Source organism: Rhea americana, unplaced genomic scaffold (assembly GCF_003343005.1).
Source record: "Rhea americana isolate MKP2758 unplaced genomic scaffold, rheAme1 scaffold_384, whole genome shotgun sequence".
In the NCBI taxonomy this organism is placed as follows: domain Eukaryota; kingdom Metazoa; phylum Chordata; class Aves; order Rheiformes; family Rheidae; genus Rhea; species Rhea americana.
This window is the reverse complement of record NW_028186517.1, coordinates 50229-65497: the sequence shown is the minus strand read 5'-3', so window position 1 is coordinate 65497 and position 15269 is coordinate 50229. Positions and strand designations below refer to the sequence as shown.

The 15269-nt window shown below is 55.2% G+C and overlaps 3 protein-coding genes across 3 annotated transcripts in view; 2 read left to right on the top strand and 1 right to left on the bottom strand.

Moving 5' to 3' along the window:
- Nucleotides 1-4: 4 nt before the first annotated feature.
- On the top strand, nt 5-1536 carry GMPPB (GDP-mannose pyrophosphorylase B; the record flags this gene model as incomplete). The annotated part of the gene is made up of 5 exons (XM_085313399.1): nt 5-376; nt 454-532; nt 632-759; nt 989-1171; nt 1354-1536. Coding segments are annotated over 5 exons (894 nt in total), but the record flags the coding sequence as incomplete, so codon positions are not given.
- Nucleotides 1537-1627: 91 nt separating this feature from the next.
- RNF123 (ring finger protein 123) overlaps nt 1628-15269 on the bottom strand; it is a 58816-nt gene continuing 45174 nt past the window's right edge. The window contains exons 35-38 of the mRNA XM_085313400.1: nt 3328-3470; nt 2712-2806; nt 2349-2434; nt 1628-2236 (exon numbers count right to left, since the gene is read on the bottom strand). Coding sequence (XP_085169526.1) covers nt 2137-2236; nt 2349-2434; nt 2712-2806; nt 3328-3470 — 424 coding nt within the window. The 3' untranslated portion in view covers nt 1628-2136. The remainder of the gene's footprint in view (nt 2237-2348; nt 2435-2711; nt 2807-3327; nt 3471-15269) is intronic.
- Nucleotides 5244-8031, top strand: AMIGO3 (adhesion molecule with Ig like domain 3). Its single transcript, XM_085313404.1, has one exon. The coding sequence runs from the start codon at nt 5534-5536 to the stop codon at nt 7058-7060; it is 1527 nt and encodes a 508-aa protein (XP_085169530.1). The 5' UTR covers nt 5244-5533; the 3' UTR covers nt 7061-8031.

Sequence of the window (15269 nt, the reverse complement as noted above, 5' to 3'; positions counted from 1 at the left end):
GGGGGGCAGCGGCAGGAGGACCCGTGCCCCGGGCCGGCCCTGGGCCCGGCCGTGCCACTCACGGGCCGCGGTAGCGGGGCCCCTCGCGCTGGCGCGGGACCTGCTGGCCGAGGACGGGGAGCCCTTCTTTGTCCTCAACAGCGACGTGATCTGCGAGTTCCCCTTTGCGGCGCTGGCCCGGTTCCACCGGCACCACGGCGGTGAGGGCTCGCTGGCTGTGACCCGTGTGGAGGAGCCGGCCAAGTACGGCGTAGTGGTCAGCGAGCCGGAGACCGGCCGCATCTGCCGCTTTGTGGAGAAGCCACGTGTTTTTGTGTCCAACAAGATCAATGCCGGCCTCTACATCTTCAGTCCTGGTATCCTGCGCCGCATCCAGGTAGGGGCTGGGGGCCAGGCTGGGCCAGAGCACTGGAGCTCTGTCCTCTGCTCAGCCCTGCAAAACGTCCTCCCCAGCTGCGGCCCACCTCCATCGAGAAGGAGATCTTCCCAGCCATGGCACAGGAGGGGCAGCTCTACGCCATGGAGCTGCAGGGTAAGGCCCTGCATGTGGTGTGGGCTTCGCAGTGGGATGGGTCCTGTCTGCACTGCTGCCCCTGGGCTGGAGGGTGTCACCATCACTCTCTCCCTGCAGGCTTCTGGATGGACATTGGGCAGCCGAAGGACTTCCTCACAGGCATGTGCATGTACCTTCAGGCGCTGCGGGCCCAGCATCCCGAAAAGCTGCATTCGGGGCCTGGTATCGTAGGGAACGTGCTGGTGGTAAGTGCTAGCCCATTGCTGGCCGTAGACCACGTCTTGTGGGCTCTCCCTGTCCCTTCCACTAGGGGGCAGACAGCTGCTGACAGCCCCACTGCAACCCTTAMGCTGCGCTCTCCTGTCACTGTGCCTGTCCCCAAGGCTTTGGCACATGCTGGTGTCGAGGGAACACGCACTGAGCAGAGTGCCCTGGCCGTAAGCCTGGCCCCAATGCATCTCCTCTTCCTTCCAGGACCCTAGTGCCAAGATCGGGGCAAACTGCATCATCGGCCCCAACGTGACGATTGGGGCTGGCGTGGTGGTGGAGGATGGTGTTCGCATCAAGCGCTGCACAGTGCTGAAGGGGGCCCGGATACGCTCCCACTCCTGGCTGGAATCCTGCATTGTGGGTTGGAGCTGTTCTGTGGGGCAGTGGGTAAGTAAGAGAGTGCTGCATTGCCCGGAGAAGGGAACAGAGCTCAGCTCTTAAACCTCTCATCTCCCCGCCACCAACCCAGGCCATGGGCTGCCAGGGCCAGGCACCTGAGGATGTGACTGGGCCCACGATGCCCATGCGCTGTGCAGCGTATAAGCATGACAAAGGCCTTTCTCGAGCAGGTCCGCATGGAGAACGTGACGGTACTGGGTGAGGACGTCATCGTGAAYGACGAGCTCTACCTCAACGGGGCTAATGTGCTGCCACACAAGTCAATTGCTGAGTCTGTGCCGGAGCCACGCATCATCATGTAGCGGCGCCCGGCTACTAACTCTGACTGGATTAAATATTTATATTTCCTTCTACCTCTGACCATCGTCTGAGCAGGACCTAAGGGCCAGGGCTATTCACCGGATGTGGCCCAGCTTCTCCCTCCCCATGAATGGGGGCACCATGTAAGGAAGAATAATTTAATGCTCCATGTCATGAACTCAGACCCCATCCAGGGGCGAGTTGAACACAGCACAAGCGCACAGCCCTTCCCACACCTGCCATGGCCCCCGTGCTTGGCCTGAGGCTGAGCGAGCCCAGGCCCCTTGCTTGTCACGCGCGGTTCGTGGTGCTGCTGCACCTGCCTCAGTGCTTCTGGGGAGGTGAGGCCCTGTGCTCTCTGATCTTCGGGCGAGAGGAGGATGCTGGGTCCACAGCACAGCATCAGGCCTCCCCTGAACTAGCCTCTCCCTTCCTCCGGTCCCCGTGCCCTGGCCCTACCCTTGCTCCTGGTCTTTCAGCCAGAGGCAATGGCCAGCTGCCTGCAGGCTGAGTGAGCCCTGCCCATTGCAGGCAGCCTGGGCGGGTGAGAGCAGCATGACCCCAGGGCAGTGGGACCTTCTGGGGAGAAGCTGGTGTGCAGCACTGCAGGGCACCCCGCTTAGCCAGGGGAGCCTGGAGTGTGGGGCTGGGTGCTACGAGCTGGACGGCTTGGTGAAATCATCTACCCCTGTGATGGTGGCCTTGCAGAAGAAACAGTCCTTGTTGTTCATCAGGTGCTGGTTGATGCAGGCTCTGGGACAGAGGGTAAAAAACAGCATGAACTTTCCCTGTAACATGTGGCTAGCAGCTCCTRTGAGGGGGCTGAGCAGAGCCCCAGGCCCCAGTGCCCACAGATTCTACTCACTTGCATGACTTGTGGGAGCAGGGTCTGAAGATGGCTGAGATTGGGTGTGCGTAGCAGATGGGGCACAGGTCTTCCTCACTGGTAGGCTGTGGGGAAGTACCAGGCAGTTAGCAGGTGGCAGGACAAACTAGGCACCCCAGAGCTGCCTGGCAGCTCCACCTGGGAGCAGGGGCAGCTCTGAAAGGCAGGACACAACAGAGTGGAACTGCCCTGATGGCTCGTCTCAGCTGGGGTGGAACGCGTGGGCTGCAGGAATTGAGGCTGGAGAGCTGGGAGGGAGGTTGTGCTCAGCAGCCCTGGGTGCTGGTCCAGCTCGGGGCTGGGCTGTGTGCAGAGGGGTCTGTGCATGCTGAGGGGACTCACTAGAGTAGTAGCAGCTGCCTGCTTGGACTCTTCACTCAGGTGGCTCAGCATCTTGTCCACCTTCGCCAGCTCCTCGGTGCTGATGTAATCGGTGTCTGTGGAGACAAACCAGTTGGGGGGTTTGTGTGTGTGAACAGGGCTCTTGGTCTGCCCCAAGGCCACTGGGCACTGCATGGGAGGAAAATGGGGCTGCCCTCATGAGCCAGTTGGGGAAGGGATCCCTATTTTGGGTGGAGGGATCCCAGCTCTGGGATCCCTCCAGAGTGCCCTGGATTTGTGTAGACACCTGCTGCAAAAGGCCTTGTGCAGAAGAGCTGGCTTGGAGAATCCAACCAGGGATGTTGCTCGGGCAAAACTGCCAACCAAGGACGGTAGTGACCCAGCACTAGGCCAGTGGCTGGATATCTGGGCACAGCTCCAGCCCTGCTGGCCTAAGTGCCAGCTGGGGGGACAGCAGGGGAGATGAGAACCTGCAGGCAGGCCCATGCCCCCACTGTCCCCTGGACTGAGCTCGGGATGGGTTGCAGGGCACCCATGCATACCAGCAGCCCCAGAGGGGCTCAAGCTGCTTCCTTCCATCCCAGGTGTGGTGGAGGTGACGGGGGTGAGCACTTACAGGTGTGCAGGGAGAAATGGCGCTTCTCCGTGGCTGGGGGCGCAGCTGCCAGGGCTGAAGGCTCAGCRTGGCCCAGCAGGTACTGGATGGAGCGCAGCTGGAAACAGGGGTCTGCCAGCAGCACTGCCGTCGCACGCTCAGCCCTGCAAACAGGTAACAGTCAGGCWCCCTCCGCCCTGTTGTGCTGCCAACCGAGCTGGTCTGGGCGGCAAGCACTGCGCCAGGTCTGGGCTGCCCCTGCTTCCCAAGGCATCTAGTGTGGAGAGCACGTGCCAACGTGGCTGAACGTCACCACGCCGCTGAGGAAGGCTTCAGACGCCTCCAGCAGGACTGATACGGCGTGTCAGTGCGTGCTGAGCCTGCGTCCCTTGTGCTCAGGTGCCTGGGTCCTGCCATGGGCAGCTGCAAGGCAGCCAGAGCAGTCAGTCTCCCCCATCAAGGGTAAAGGGAGAGCCGGCCCTGYGTGCCGGGGAGCAGTGCAGCAGCCTTGTGCCAGGGTTCGTGGCCGCTGGCACCGCAAGGACCGCTCAAGGTGCCCTGTAAGGCAAGTGGGTGCCTGTCCTATGCTGCAGCTCCACCACGCAGCAGCCCAGTGCTTCCCCAGTCGCAGGCCCAGGCAAGGAGCAAAGCTAGTACCGCAGCCAGCCCTCAGGCAAGGCAGCCGTGGTGCGAGCCACGAACAGGGCAGCGCGAGCCACACAGCAGGTGAGGGAGAGACCTGCAGGAGCAGTCACAGTCGCAGTCTCAGCCCACACCGGGGAGCAGCAGGTTAACAGCCTCTCGGTTTGCAGCAGCCGCAGCAGCCAAATTAGCAATTTGCTGCCCTAATGGAAACCAATTCCCTAGCTTTCTGCTGCCCGCTAAAAGAGCCCGGGCGCTGGGCAATGACATTCCTGTACGTCCTTCACCGTGCTCCCATCCCCAACCMGCCAGCGGCCCCGAGCTGCCGCCTCACAGTACCTCCTGCTCTGCAGGGCACCTGCTGGGCTCAGCCTCCTCCGACCACCGCGGCCTCGGCCAGGGGCCCCGGGCTTGAGCTGCGCCGGCCGAGGGGCATCCCTGCTGGACTGAGTATAAGGAGGCGATTGGGACGCGAGTGGTGAGAGAACATGATGGGAGGCTGGGGGAGAGGGGGGTGCCAGAAAGCCTCCAGGCCCTACATCGCCTCCCCCCACCTTTCTGAGCCTGGGAAGGGGCGAGGGGTGAGATTGTACCCCAGAGGGTCTCAGAGGTGATGATGGAGATGGGTTTATTCCCTGACATTCTGCCAGAGGCCGACACTGCGATTTTAGCTGTCTTGGAGCATCCAGCACGCCTGCATTATGAGTTAAAAAGCCTCTGAAGTTGGTATTATCAACCGGGGGAGCCCAGCCACACGGCCCTCTGCCAGCACCGCGCGTGGCTCTGCCCACTAGCGGGACAGCAAAGGAGGGCTGCGCCGTACAAAAAAAACCTGCCCAGCCACCGCTACGGCTACCGCTACCGCGGGCACCACTCCCCGCGCTGGGACCAATGGGATCCTGCCCGGCCCACACGCTGCTCCCAGCCAGCTCGTAAATAAGAGGCAAGAGCGGGGCCGTACTTGCAGCAGCTGAGCCCAGGAGATGCTGGGCAGGAAGGAAACTGCCACCAGACTGGGGTCGCCCGGGTCCAAAGCTACTGCTGCTCCTCTGCCCCAGGCTGTGGGCYGCCGCGGGGCGATGTACCGTGGCAGTGCTTAGCCATGAGCCCAGCGCTCAGAAACTTTGCGCTCCCGGGCTGCATGGCTCCTGGAGGCAGGGAGGCTTTCGGAGCCTCCCTCACCCCCTGCAAACTGCCCTGACACGCTGGAGCATCGCAGCCTGGAGCAGCGGTCCTGCTGCTCCTCTGATGCCTGACACCGGCACTCATCCAGCCCTCTGCACCCGGGTGCCAGGCAGCACACAGCCAGCTGGAGCACAGGTACACGGCAGCACTGCATGAGCCGCGGGAAAGCTGGGCAGGGAGATGCTGCCCTTTAACTCTTTCCAAGCCCTACTGCTGGAAGCGGGATCCTTTCTGTGCTGCAGAGCAGCATCCGCGAGCACTTGGTAGAGGCCCCCTACCCCACCTCTGCACCCCCAACAGCACAGAGGGGGAGCAGAGCATATTTTCTCCAGCGAGTCTTTGTCCAGCTTGTATTTGTCTCCGTGGCAGCTCAGCCCCCGCTGCTGCCCTGCCCTGCGCAATGGCTGTGCGGGTGCTTGCGGACCCTCTCTGGAAGTGGCTGGCAAAGCTGCTGCTGTTCCTCGAGCTGTGTGCTTGCGGCCACGCTCTCCGCACTTTGCCCGTGCCCCGTGGATGCCCGTCTGTTTGCATCTGTACGGCTGACCTCCTGAGCTGCAGCCAGCAGACGCTGCGGCAGGTCCCCCGCGTGCTGCCCCGCACCGCGACCACACTGGATCTCAGCCACAACGCCCTCTCCCAGCTCCACGACCGCTGGCTGGCTGCTCTCCCACACCTTGAGGCCCTCCATATGAGCCACAATCAGATTAAAGACCTTTCTCCGCAGGCTTTCCACAATGCCTCCTACCTGCGGCACCTCGACATGTCCTCCAACCACCTGCATGCCATCAAGACACACTATTTTGATGCACTGGTGAGCTTAGAAGAGCTTCTGCTCTACAACAACCGGATTACCCGAGTAGATGAAAATGCCTTTGCCAAGCTAAGCAGCTTGCGGAAAGTTTACCTGAGCTGGAATAACCTCACTGATTTCCCCTTCCGCTCAGTGCAAGGTCTTGGCAACTACAGCCTCCGCACTCTGGACCTCTCCTCCAATAACCTGAGCAGCATTCCTGTGGAGGAGCTGGCAGTGTTGCCTGAAAACATCAGGAATGGCCTCTACTTGCACAACAACCCCATGATGTGCAGCTGTGCACTTTACCTGATGCTCCAGCGGTGGAAGCAGCAGGGTTTCAGCTCTGTGAAGGATTTCTTTGAGGAACACACTTGCAAGGTTTCCAACAAYGTGCCCCGATCCCTGATTAAGTTCCTCAAACACAGCCAGATGTTTGAGAACTGCTCAGCGAGCCCCGAAGTCCTGCATCCCCTGCCTTTCCCAGCGCTTGTGGGCCAGACCCTCCTGATCACCTGCAACGCCACCCTGCTGGACATGGCCACCACCTACATGTGGATCTCCCCTCACCACGAGCCCATCAAACATCCAGGCAACAGCAACCGCTCCTTAGAGGTCTACCGCAATGGCAGCCTGAAGATCACAGCGGCTAAGCCCTGGCACTCAGGGGTTTATGTGTGCCTGGCCATCATCAGCCCTCAAAATTTCAGTAGGATGTGCGAAGTCAATGTGACTGTCCACTATCCCAAGCCAGATGGGGAGACCTTCAGCACTGGTCTTACAACCCTCCTGGGGTGCATAGTCAGTCTGCTGCTTGTTCTCATTTACTTGTATCTCACGCCATGTCGCTGCCTGAAATGCTGCAAGAAAGCAGCTCCTCTCAGCCCTCCACAAGAGTGCAGCGCCCAGTCCTCCATCCTCAGCACCACTCCACCAGCCACAGATGGGCCAAACCGCAAGGTCAGCGCCAACAAGCACGTCGTCTTCCTTGAGCCCATCAGGGAGACGCAGAATGGCAAGATTCACCTGGCCCTTGGTGAAGACTTCCCTGATGCCAAGCACCCCAAGGTGCTGCAGCTCAAGTCAGACTCGGAGTCCATTAGCTCAGTCTTCTCGGACACCCCCATTGTGTCATAGCATGGGGCAGAGCTGAGATGACAGCTGGTGCCTCCCAAGAGCTGCATCTGCCTAGAAGAGGTGTGTTTTCCTCTATCGCTACTAAAAGGAGGATTATTAGGCACCCCTAATGCCTCACCTGACTGCTACCCATGAGGGCTGACCTGCATCACCCACAACTGCTTCATCCAYGAGCCCTGCGTGTACTTTGGGCCCRGCGGGCATGCTGATGCCCAGCAAGAGCTCCTTGTGTAAGTCACTRGCAATGCCTCTTTAGGGTAAATGGTAACGCCAATTAACCCAGCACTTCTGAAGCAACTCCCTGCTTTGCTGGCTGTCACATCCTTGGGTACATGAAACCCAACCCAAGTGCCTCCACCATAGACCCCATCGCCCCTGCCCTAGCAATAGTTGGGAACAACGTGGGCACCATCCTTGCTTGTGCACCTGATCCTTGGGCATAGAAGTGCCACTGTCCTCTCCCAGCCTGCACYGGACTGTGTTGGCCGTGCCGTGGCCCAGAGCAGAGGAGACGGGACCCTGTTGCAAGGGGAGCTGAGCCCTCTCCCGATGCTGCCAGGTGCAGCCAGTGCCCTGCGTTCAGCTATCATCAAGGGGGATTTCGGTAAGTGCACCTCTCTGAACACGTCTGTGCAAGGAAGAGGCACTTGAGCACTAGAAAAACCAGTCAGCCAAGTAAATGATACAAGCTTTTGCCTCTTAACACTCCCAAGAAGCTGTAAATAGGAAAGCCAGGAATGTATTAGGCGACATGATACAGTGCCCCAACCCGCATTGCTCAGAGCTCCCTATGCCACCAAGGATGATGAGGTCTCCGATACACCATCCTCCCCTCTCTGTTTCTCCTTGAGACGGACAAACACACTGCAAAAGCACAGCTATTTAGGCAGTAATCTAATAAGCGTATCGATAAATGTAAGTAATCTCTCCCTTCTTGGGTCATAATTCTCTAGTTACATTTGAATAAAAAAATGCCTATTTTTTTAAGCTTATGCTGGCCTGAGTGTCTCCTTGTCCTTGCAGAGAACTGGTGCAGAGCTGCCATGACTTCCTGTGGTTGCAGCTATGGGAGCTACTTCCCACTGCCCCTTTTGCCAGGAGCCTTCTTAGTTYGGAGGGAGCTCTGAATTCCTGCTGACCCAGCGCACTGAGTCAGGCATCGGTGCCTGTGACTTGCACTGGGCTCGCAGTGTCTTTTACTGTCAAACAGCATTAACTTTGCCTTGGTGAGGAGGTTAAACGTGCAGAGACAGAGCTGGTGGTCCAGGGCTGATGAGAGAGACATGTCAGGTCGCTTGTCCCCAGGAGGGCAGGTCTCCAAATTGACAGCTTGGGCACAGGGGAGGGAGCAGCACCGGCTGACAAACGAGTGGCAAGAGACACCTCCAGACCCCAAAAGAGAGGAGCCAGGATTTAGACCTGCGGAAAAGACACCTTTGGGAGACACTTCAGCCTCCCATGGTGGAGGGTCCTCTGCTTCTCTTGTGCTGATTCAGATGGGCACAAATGGCAGGTAGCTCTGGCAGAGCCATGTTCCCTCGGCTGCCTAATTTTAAGTGTTGGGGGGTGGTGGTCACGCGTATTTGCCATCCGTACCTGCTGCCCTGATGAACTGGTGGCAAGACGTGGGAAAGACATCTTATCTGACCTCTGCTTGGAGCAGGACTGTTGCCAGCACTGGCTCCATCTGGCCTTGTGTTTGGTTGAGTCTTGAAATCATCTAAGGATGGAGATCCAGTGCCTTTGCAAGCACCTAGCCCTGGGCTGCACCATTTTCCCCTGATATCCAGGTTGACTCTCCTTCTTTTATCACCCATTGCTGCTAAGGAGAGCAGCTCTGCCACCTCTGCAACCTGCTTTGAGTCATTGTAGCTGCTCAGATCCCTCTTGGTCAGGCTAAACCAGCTCAGCTCAGCAGCCCTCCTCTGGCTCCACTAATGTTCTTCCACATCACTCTAGGACAGGGGTCCCATAACTGGGTGCAGTAGTTCAGGCATGACCTTGTCAGAGCCAAGCAGAGCTTGGTTTCTCTTGATCTGCTGGTCACCATCATTCACTCCTTAGGTATAGCAAGTAAGCACGGCTGTGCCACAAAGGATGCTCGGACCATCAGCTGCAGGCAGGAGCCCAGCTCACACACTGTCTGCATGGTGCAAATGGCGAGTAGGCCGTTCCCCCACCACACAACTCTGCACAGCCTTTCCCCCTGCCCCCAAGAACTGTTGGCAGCAATGCCCCGTCACAGGTCTGTGAGACTGGAGGGTTGTTTTGCTCTTCCTCATCTGCAGTATCACCCTGCCTCTACTTCACTTGAACCCTCCAGACAGGGCTAGTGACTGTCCTTCAACTCTTTCAGCAATGAAACAAGTGGCTTTTTTCCAATGAAAAGTCAACCATGCTCAAAGTCRTTCTGCCTGTCAAGAAACTCTCCATCCATCCAAGGAGAGCAGAGCGTTTGTGAGGGCAGCTATCCTGAGATAACCGCAGCCTTTCAATCTGCCTCCTGCCACAGACCTCCCCCGCAGCTCCACGCAATACATGCTCAGCTGCTGCGCAACCCCTGGGATGCTGCYTGGCGGCTGGGGAACATGACAGGATACAGAGTGACAAGTGCCGCTGGCCCGTGCCCTTGCTCCTAGTGTGTTGGCTGCTGACAGCCCTGTAGGCTCGTGTTAGCGCAGGGCTTTTGATGGCCCTGGGATGCCAAACCAGCTGGGCATGCCGCGGTGCTGCTGGGAGATGTCAAGATGCTTCATCAGCAGGGAGGTAATGATGTCGGATGGTTAAATAAGTGGCCTGTCCCAGTGTCCAGCCCTTCGAGGACAGAGCTGAAGCAACACCACCGCCTGGCTTTGCACCTGGGCAGGGATCCCACTGGAAGGATGATCTGACTTTCTCCTCACCTCAGTTTCTAGTATGGGCCCTTTCAGAGGGGAATATCTTCTCACAGCTCTTGCTTTGCTTGTGCAAAAATCACTCTATCATCTGCTGGGGAATAAAACTTTTATTCCTGAAATCCAGCAATGTGCTGATGGTTTAGTTGCATTAATTGCCTTAGAGTCCCATCTATGCCTAGAAAAAACATCTTAGAGACGTGCTAAGATAGGGAGTATGCAATCATTCATCCCAGCATGGCTGCCAAAATCTCCGGAAACCACCACCAAGAAAGAGAYGAGACACAGCACAAGAGGGCCCAGGTCAAACCTCATGGTTATCCCAAGCATCATCAGTGCTTATGGAGATGGTGCCTAGCCATATGGGACTGAGCAAAGCCCTGCGAGTCCGAAGCACGTTCCACCTCCAAGTGCCACGTCCCTCTCCAAAAGAGAGATCCTGGCAGAGGATCTCAGAGGGGCATGTGTGACCAGGCCTGATGTTGCTAGCTCCTGCTCAGGCTGAGGGGGTAAGGTGCAGCTCCGGTCTCCAACTCCTTGAAGAAACTGTGCTTGGAGATGTTATCTATTGAGGCTTTTCTCCTATGATCCTTGTAGGTCTCCTCGCAAACATTCSCACTCTCATGCTAAGATTAGCTTCCCAAGGTTTAAAGAACCTGAAAACTTTGCATCTTCATCAGGACTAAAACTCAGGGAAAGCCCATGCTAACTAAAATTCAGGGAAAGCCCAGGCTACAGTGTAAGTGAAGAACATGTGGGTCTACACTGGGATATATCAGCCTGGACAAGGAGAGCTCTTCTAGGCTGTCTGCAATATTTCTATTCCAGGAGCAAGGCTGATCCCCACTACACTAAGGATGTTATATCCAAGGTTGGTATCAAGCACCTCTACCAAGGGCTTCCCCTTTGTGTTTACCCAGGAAAATCCTGCTGCTGCATCTCACACCTTTCTGAGCTTCAGCAAAGACCCAGAATCACGTTGCTGCTCCAGTCAGCAAGGCAGGGAACTATCAAAGCAGTTCATTAAGCAGCCTGAAAGGCTATATGGCAAATCATCTTAGCAAGGAAAAACATAACCACGAGCACAGCCTGCCTGACAGGCAGGAGCTTGAAAACATAATGTATGGTCCCCCAGGAATACATCGTCCTCTTTCAGCAGCCATCTGAACCATTACAGCCCCGGCTCGCTGCCAAACACTGGCCTCTTGCTCCTTGACTCTGTGGGGTAAAGTAACGGGTCAGCACAAAGCACACCATCCAAGCAACACAAAGACCCAGGTCTGAGGGGATGAAGGACTAGCTTTGGGGACCGGCTGCCACTTGGAACTCTCTCCAGTGCTAGTGCTGACTACTCTCTCCCCAGCACTTTGGATCTCAGCTAGGGCAGAGTGCTGAATGCCAGTCTGTTCGGCACAGCTATCAGCTCTGCCTTTCCTCCTGCTGCTGGCGATGGATATGCAATGCACCGGATTGGATCTGAAGTCTTTCCTTAAGATGCTCATTGTTTTATAAAACGATCAGAATGGCAAAGCTTGGTGCTTGCCAGCATGATGTCTGCTCCTGCCACCCAGTGTGTGCCCAACAGCTCCAAGGGGATGTGCGGGATCCCAGCCTTTGCTGATCCCAATGCCCATTTGCACTCAGAGCTGGTAGCTTGCAAGATCAGTAAGTCTAGACATTTTTTTTTTAAACCATGAAAATTAGGCCTGGCTTATTCACTCTGCCCTGCTCTGTTTCACACTCACTCCAATGTTACGTTCTGCAAGACTCAAATACCACTCTATTTCTAGGTTYTTAGGGCTGGGTACAAAGGACTCATTTAGACTGAGTGGTCCAGGGAATGCCTATTCCTTCACCTCACTTCAAACACAGCTTGTTTATCACTAAGTGTTGGAAGGAGCATTAGCATTTAGGAAGTTAGTGGTACTGAGACTCCTACGGGACTGCAGAGAAGTACCATGCTCAGAGAGAACCAGCCAAGTCTTCAGGGTCCCAGCAGGGCTGCAGCTGCCATGGCAGGTATCCAGGCTGAGTTTGGAATCTGCAAATTGGGATTTTTTTGGTGACTTCTCCAGTGGGGGGTTGATACTGAAACCATCTTGAGATTGAACAGAACCTGCTCAGTGTGCCCAGCCTGTTCAGCTTCGCACCCGCTTGCCTTTCTTGAGCCTCTCGCTTGCTGGAGATGCTATTCTGTCCAGGGCAGCTCTCCATCTCTGACCTCTGACTTTAGGATGGCCACTTGGTTTCCACAGGGCTGTCCTGGGACAGGGAAGGAGTCAGGAGCCCAGCAAGAGCCAATGCCACCATTTGTGCCCAGGAACAAGTGGGAAGGATGGAAACAAGTCTAACCTATAAGCCCAGTCCTAATTACAATATGCACACAGGGGACCAACAGCCACAGCTTTAGGCCTTGCCCCTTTCCCTTTCGCCAGCTTTCATCAGGATCATTACACAAGCTCTCATCCTGGCCAACACTGCTCCATTAGCTCACTCCAAAGGAGGCTTAATAGAAAATCTGCTCAATTATTTAGCAGACAAATGGGGAGATGATACCAGCTGAAGGCAGCCAGGGTCTCTGGCATGGACCCAATGATTCAGACCAACCTCTGGCTCAGCCTGCCAGCTTCTGCTCTCCCTCTCCTCCCCAGGAAAACAAGCCTCAGTCATTAGTGCCTGGCAAAACACAGAGCGCGAGGGCATCCCTGCCTCACCATCCTCTGCTGGGCACCAAGACATCCCTCAATGAAGATGCTGCCCAATAACTGTCAGACCTGAGGGCTGATTGCTTGGGAGGGGGCAGCATGTCAGGGAATGTTATGGAAGCCAGGGCAGTCCTGAAAAAAATTATGGAGGCCAAAACAATCTCAAAATAAGGAGCTGTTGCCCGTTTTATGGAACAGCCTAGCCTCCAGTGCCAAGCTGGACTGCTCTTGGCAGTTGAAGAAGTTTAGCTCCCTCTCAGCAAGGCCTTTAGGATCAGGCACTTGCTCTGATTGGAAATACAGGTCAGTTACCACATACCTGTTGTGGGAACCAGAAGACCCTCTGCCAAGAGACCCCAATTCTAGCCAGCTGCCTTCCAATCTGTGCCTTGCACTAATGCTCCCTCAACCCYATCTGCAAGTCTCATTACATCCCATGAGTAAGACCTCTTGTTCAAGCTATCTGCTCTCTAAGGACACTTCATATGACTGGTTTGAATGCAAAGTTTTCCTTTTCCCCCTCCAGCCCCCAGCGAACACTGGGGAGTTGTGTCAACAGTGACCCCAGGAGGCTTTATAAAGAGCAGTAAGCCTCAACAAGGATGTCACYGAAATTCTGGTTCATCATGACTAGTATTAACTGTCCTACCAGACTTGACAAGGAAATGCATTTCTTCTTTCTCAAAAGCATTGTCCGCTCTACCCATGGACTAACGCATATGGTGTATCAATTGCCTCATCACATCCTAGCCTGGGCAATGTTCCCTTTATTTGTGCTTAATGGCTCTGCTTTATGCCAAGAGTCTGTAACAAGAGGACTTGCTGCCTGGCTGAGTGTCCTGTGCTGGGCAAGGAGCATTGAGGCATCAGACTGCATCCTGATAGCGCTCTTGGATGAGTCTGCATTTGAGGAGCTCCAGGCTGGCACCGTGCAYGGTCCCAGGTCTCGTTATACCCAGTCTTCCCTGCTGGGGTGTTCTGCCCCATAAATGGGACCTTTTTCTTCCAATCCCAGATGAACACACATTCTCTGCCCCAAGGCAAAACCTGCGGCTCCTTTCAACTGAGTGTTTGGCAAGGGCGAAAGTTGCTTCTGTGGCTGGGTTACGGATATTGAACCTTTGAGAGGTTCCTATGCTAGGCCCAGAAAAGCCACCCCCAAACCATGGAAGTCACRTGAGGTCTTGTCCCTGGTTCTCATCCTATATGGCAGAGCGTCCCTGCAGTGAACCAGTATGATTAATAGCTATCATCTTAGGTGATTTCCATTCAGAAGTTCCCCAAAGCAGGTCTGAGTTGTACAAGCTCTCTCTACTATTGACTAAATATCCAGAAGTCCACCAATTGCAAAATGGGACTCAGAACAAATTTCTACYTGCTTCCAGCATTGCCTGGGTGCTTCTGAGGGAGGAAAAAAAGCCCCAGAAGTATTTTCCTATCTTGTTATCCTGCTTGCTACACTGAGAAAAAAGAGGGAGCACCAAGAAGGAAAAATGTCTCCTCTTGAGTTTATATAAAATGGGTCTGATCTGGAGAGYCTGGTTACATGTCAGATCCTTTAAACCTGTTCAGTTACTTTCTACAGCTACAAGACCTATAACAAYCATCTCCTGTGGGAGAGTACTGACTTGAGGAAGTTTCTAATTCTTGTTTTCCATTCTGTGGACCATCTTCTTACTTGTGTGCTTGAAGACAGACACTCTCGATCTCTCTGTTCTAGGCCAGCCRTTGTTTACCTGTATCATCTCCCCAACTTCAGGGCAGCTGTGGGGTAGAGACTGAAGCAATGTCCCTACTAGTTTCTGTAGGATGCCAGCCCTATAGCATCCTATGGAGATGGTGCAAYCAGGCTTGCACACAGGATCAAAACAGGACCAAATCCTTGAGGAACAAAAAGGCAGTAGAAAAGTCTCTGCTTTTTCTCTTATATCTGCTTCTTCCCTCCATCCTGTTCCTATTTGCTCTTTCGGAATGCAGCTGCGCTGAACAGAACAGAATCACCCCATAAGCAGGGTATAACACTCACAYTCAGTTCCTGAGCCAACACACCAGAATCGAGAGGCCTGTAAAGACAGTGAGTGGTTCAGTTTTCCTTCAATGTGAGTTACTCTGTCTGTGGTTATGCTGATCTCTCTCTCTACCATCAGGCTGCCCACCCCCTCTGCTCTTGTAGGGATGGAGGATCTCCAAGCCACTCAGCCTCAGTATTTTTACATGTTGATTGAGCTAAATAACTCCTCTGCAATGTCTGCCTGCCTTTCTCAAAACAGCAATGTATCAAACCTCAGATTCAGCGCAGGGCTTTGCAAAATCATGTAGAAGCACTTTGTTTTATAGAGAATTTTCCCTGGGATTTCTCCTATTTCACCTTGTGCTTCTCCTGCTCAGCTATGCCCACTGTAAGGAGCTGATGCTTTTCTGGRAGCAGTCTTCCGATTCTTATTTATTACTGCTTTCCAGCACCCAAGGAATTGACTACAGAGCTCTTGATTCCTAGGCAGAGATTTGCCACTTCCCAACAACGCGGAACTGGTTACAGCACCTCTGGTTTGCAATCCCGTGGCCAGCTGCTGCCTGACCTGCAGAGGATGATGTTAGCACAAGGGGGAC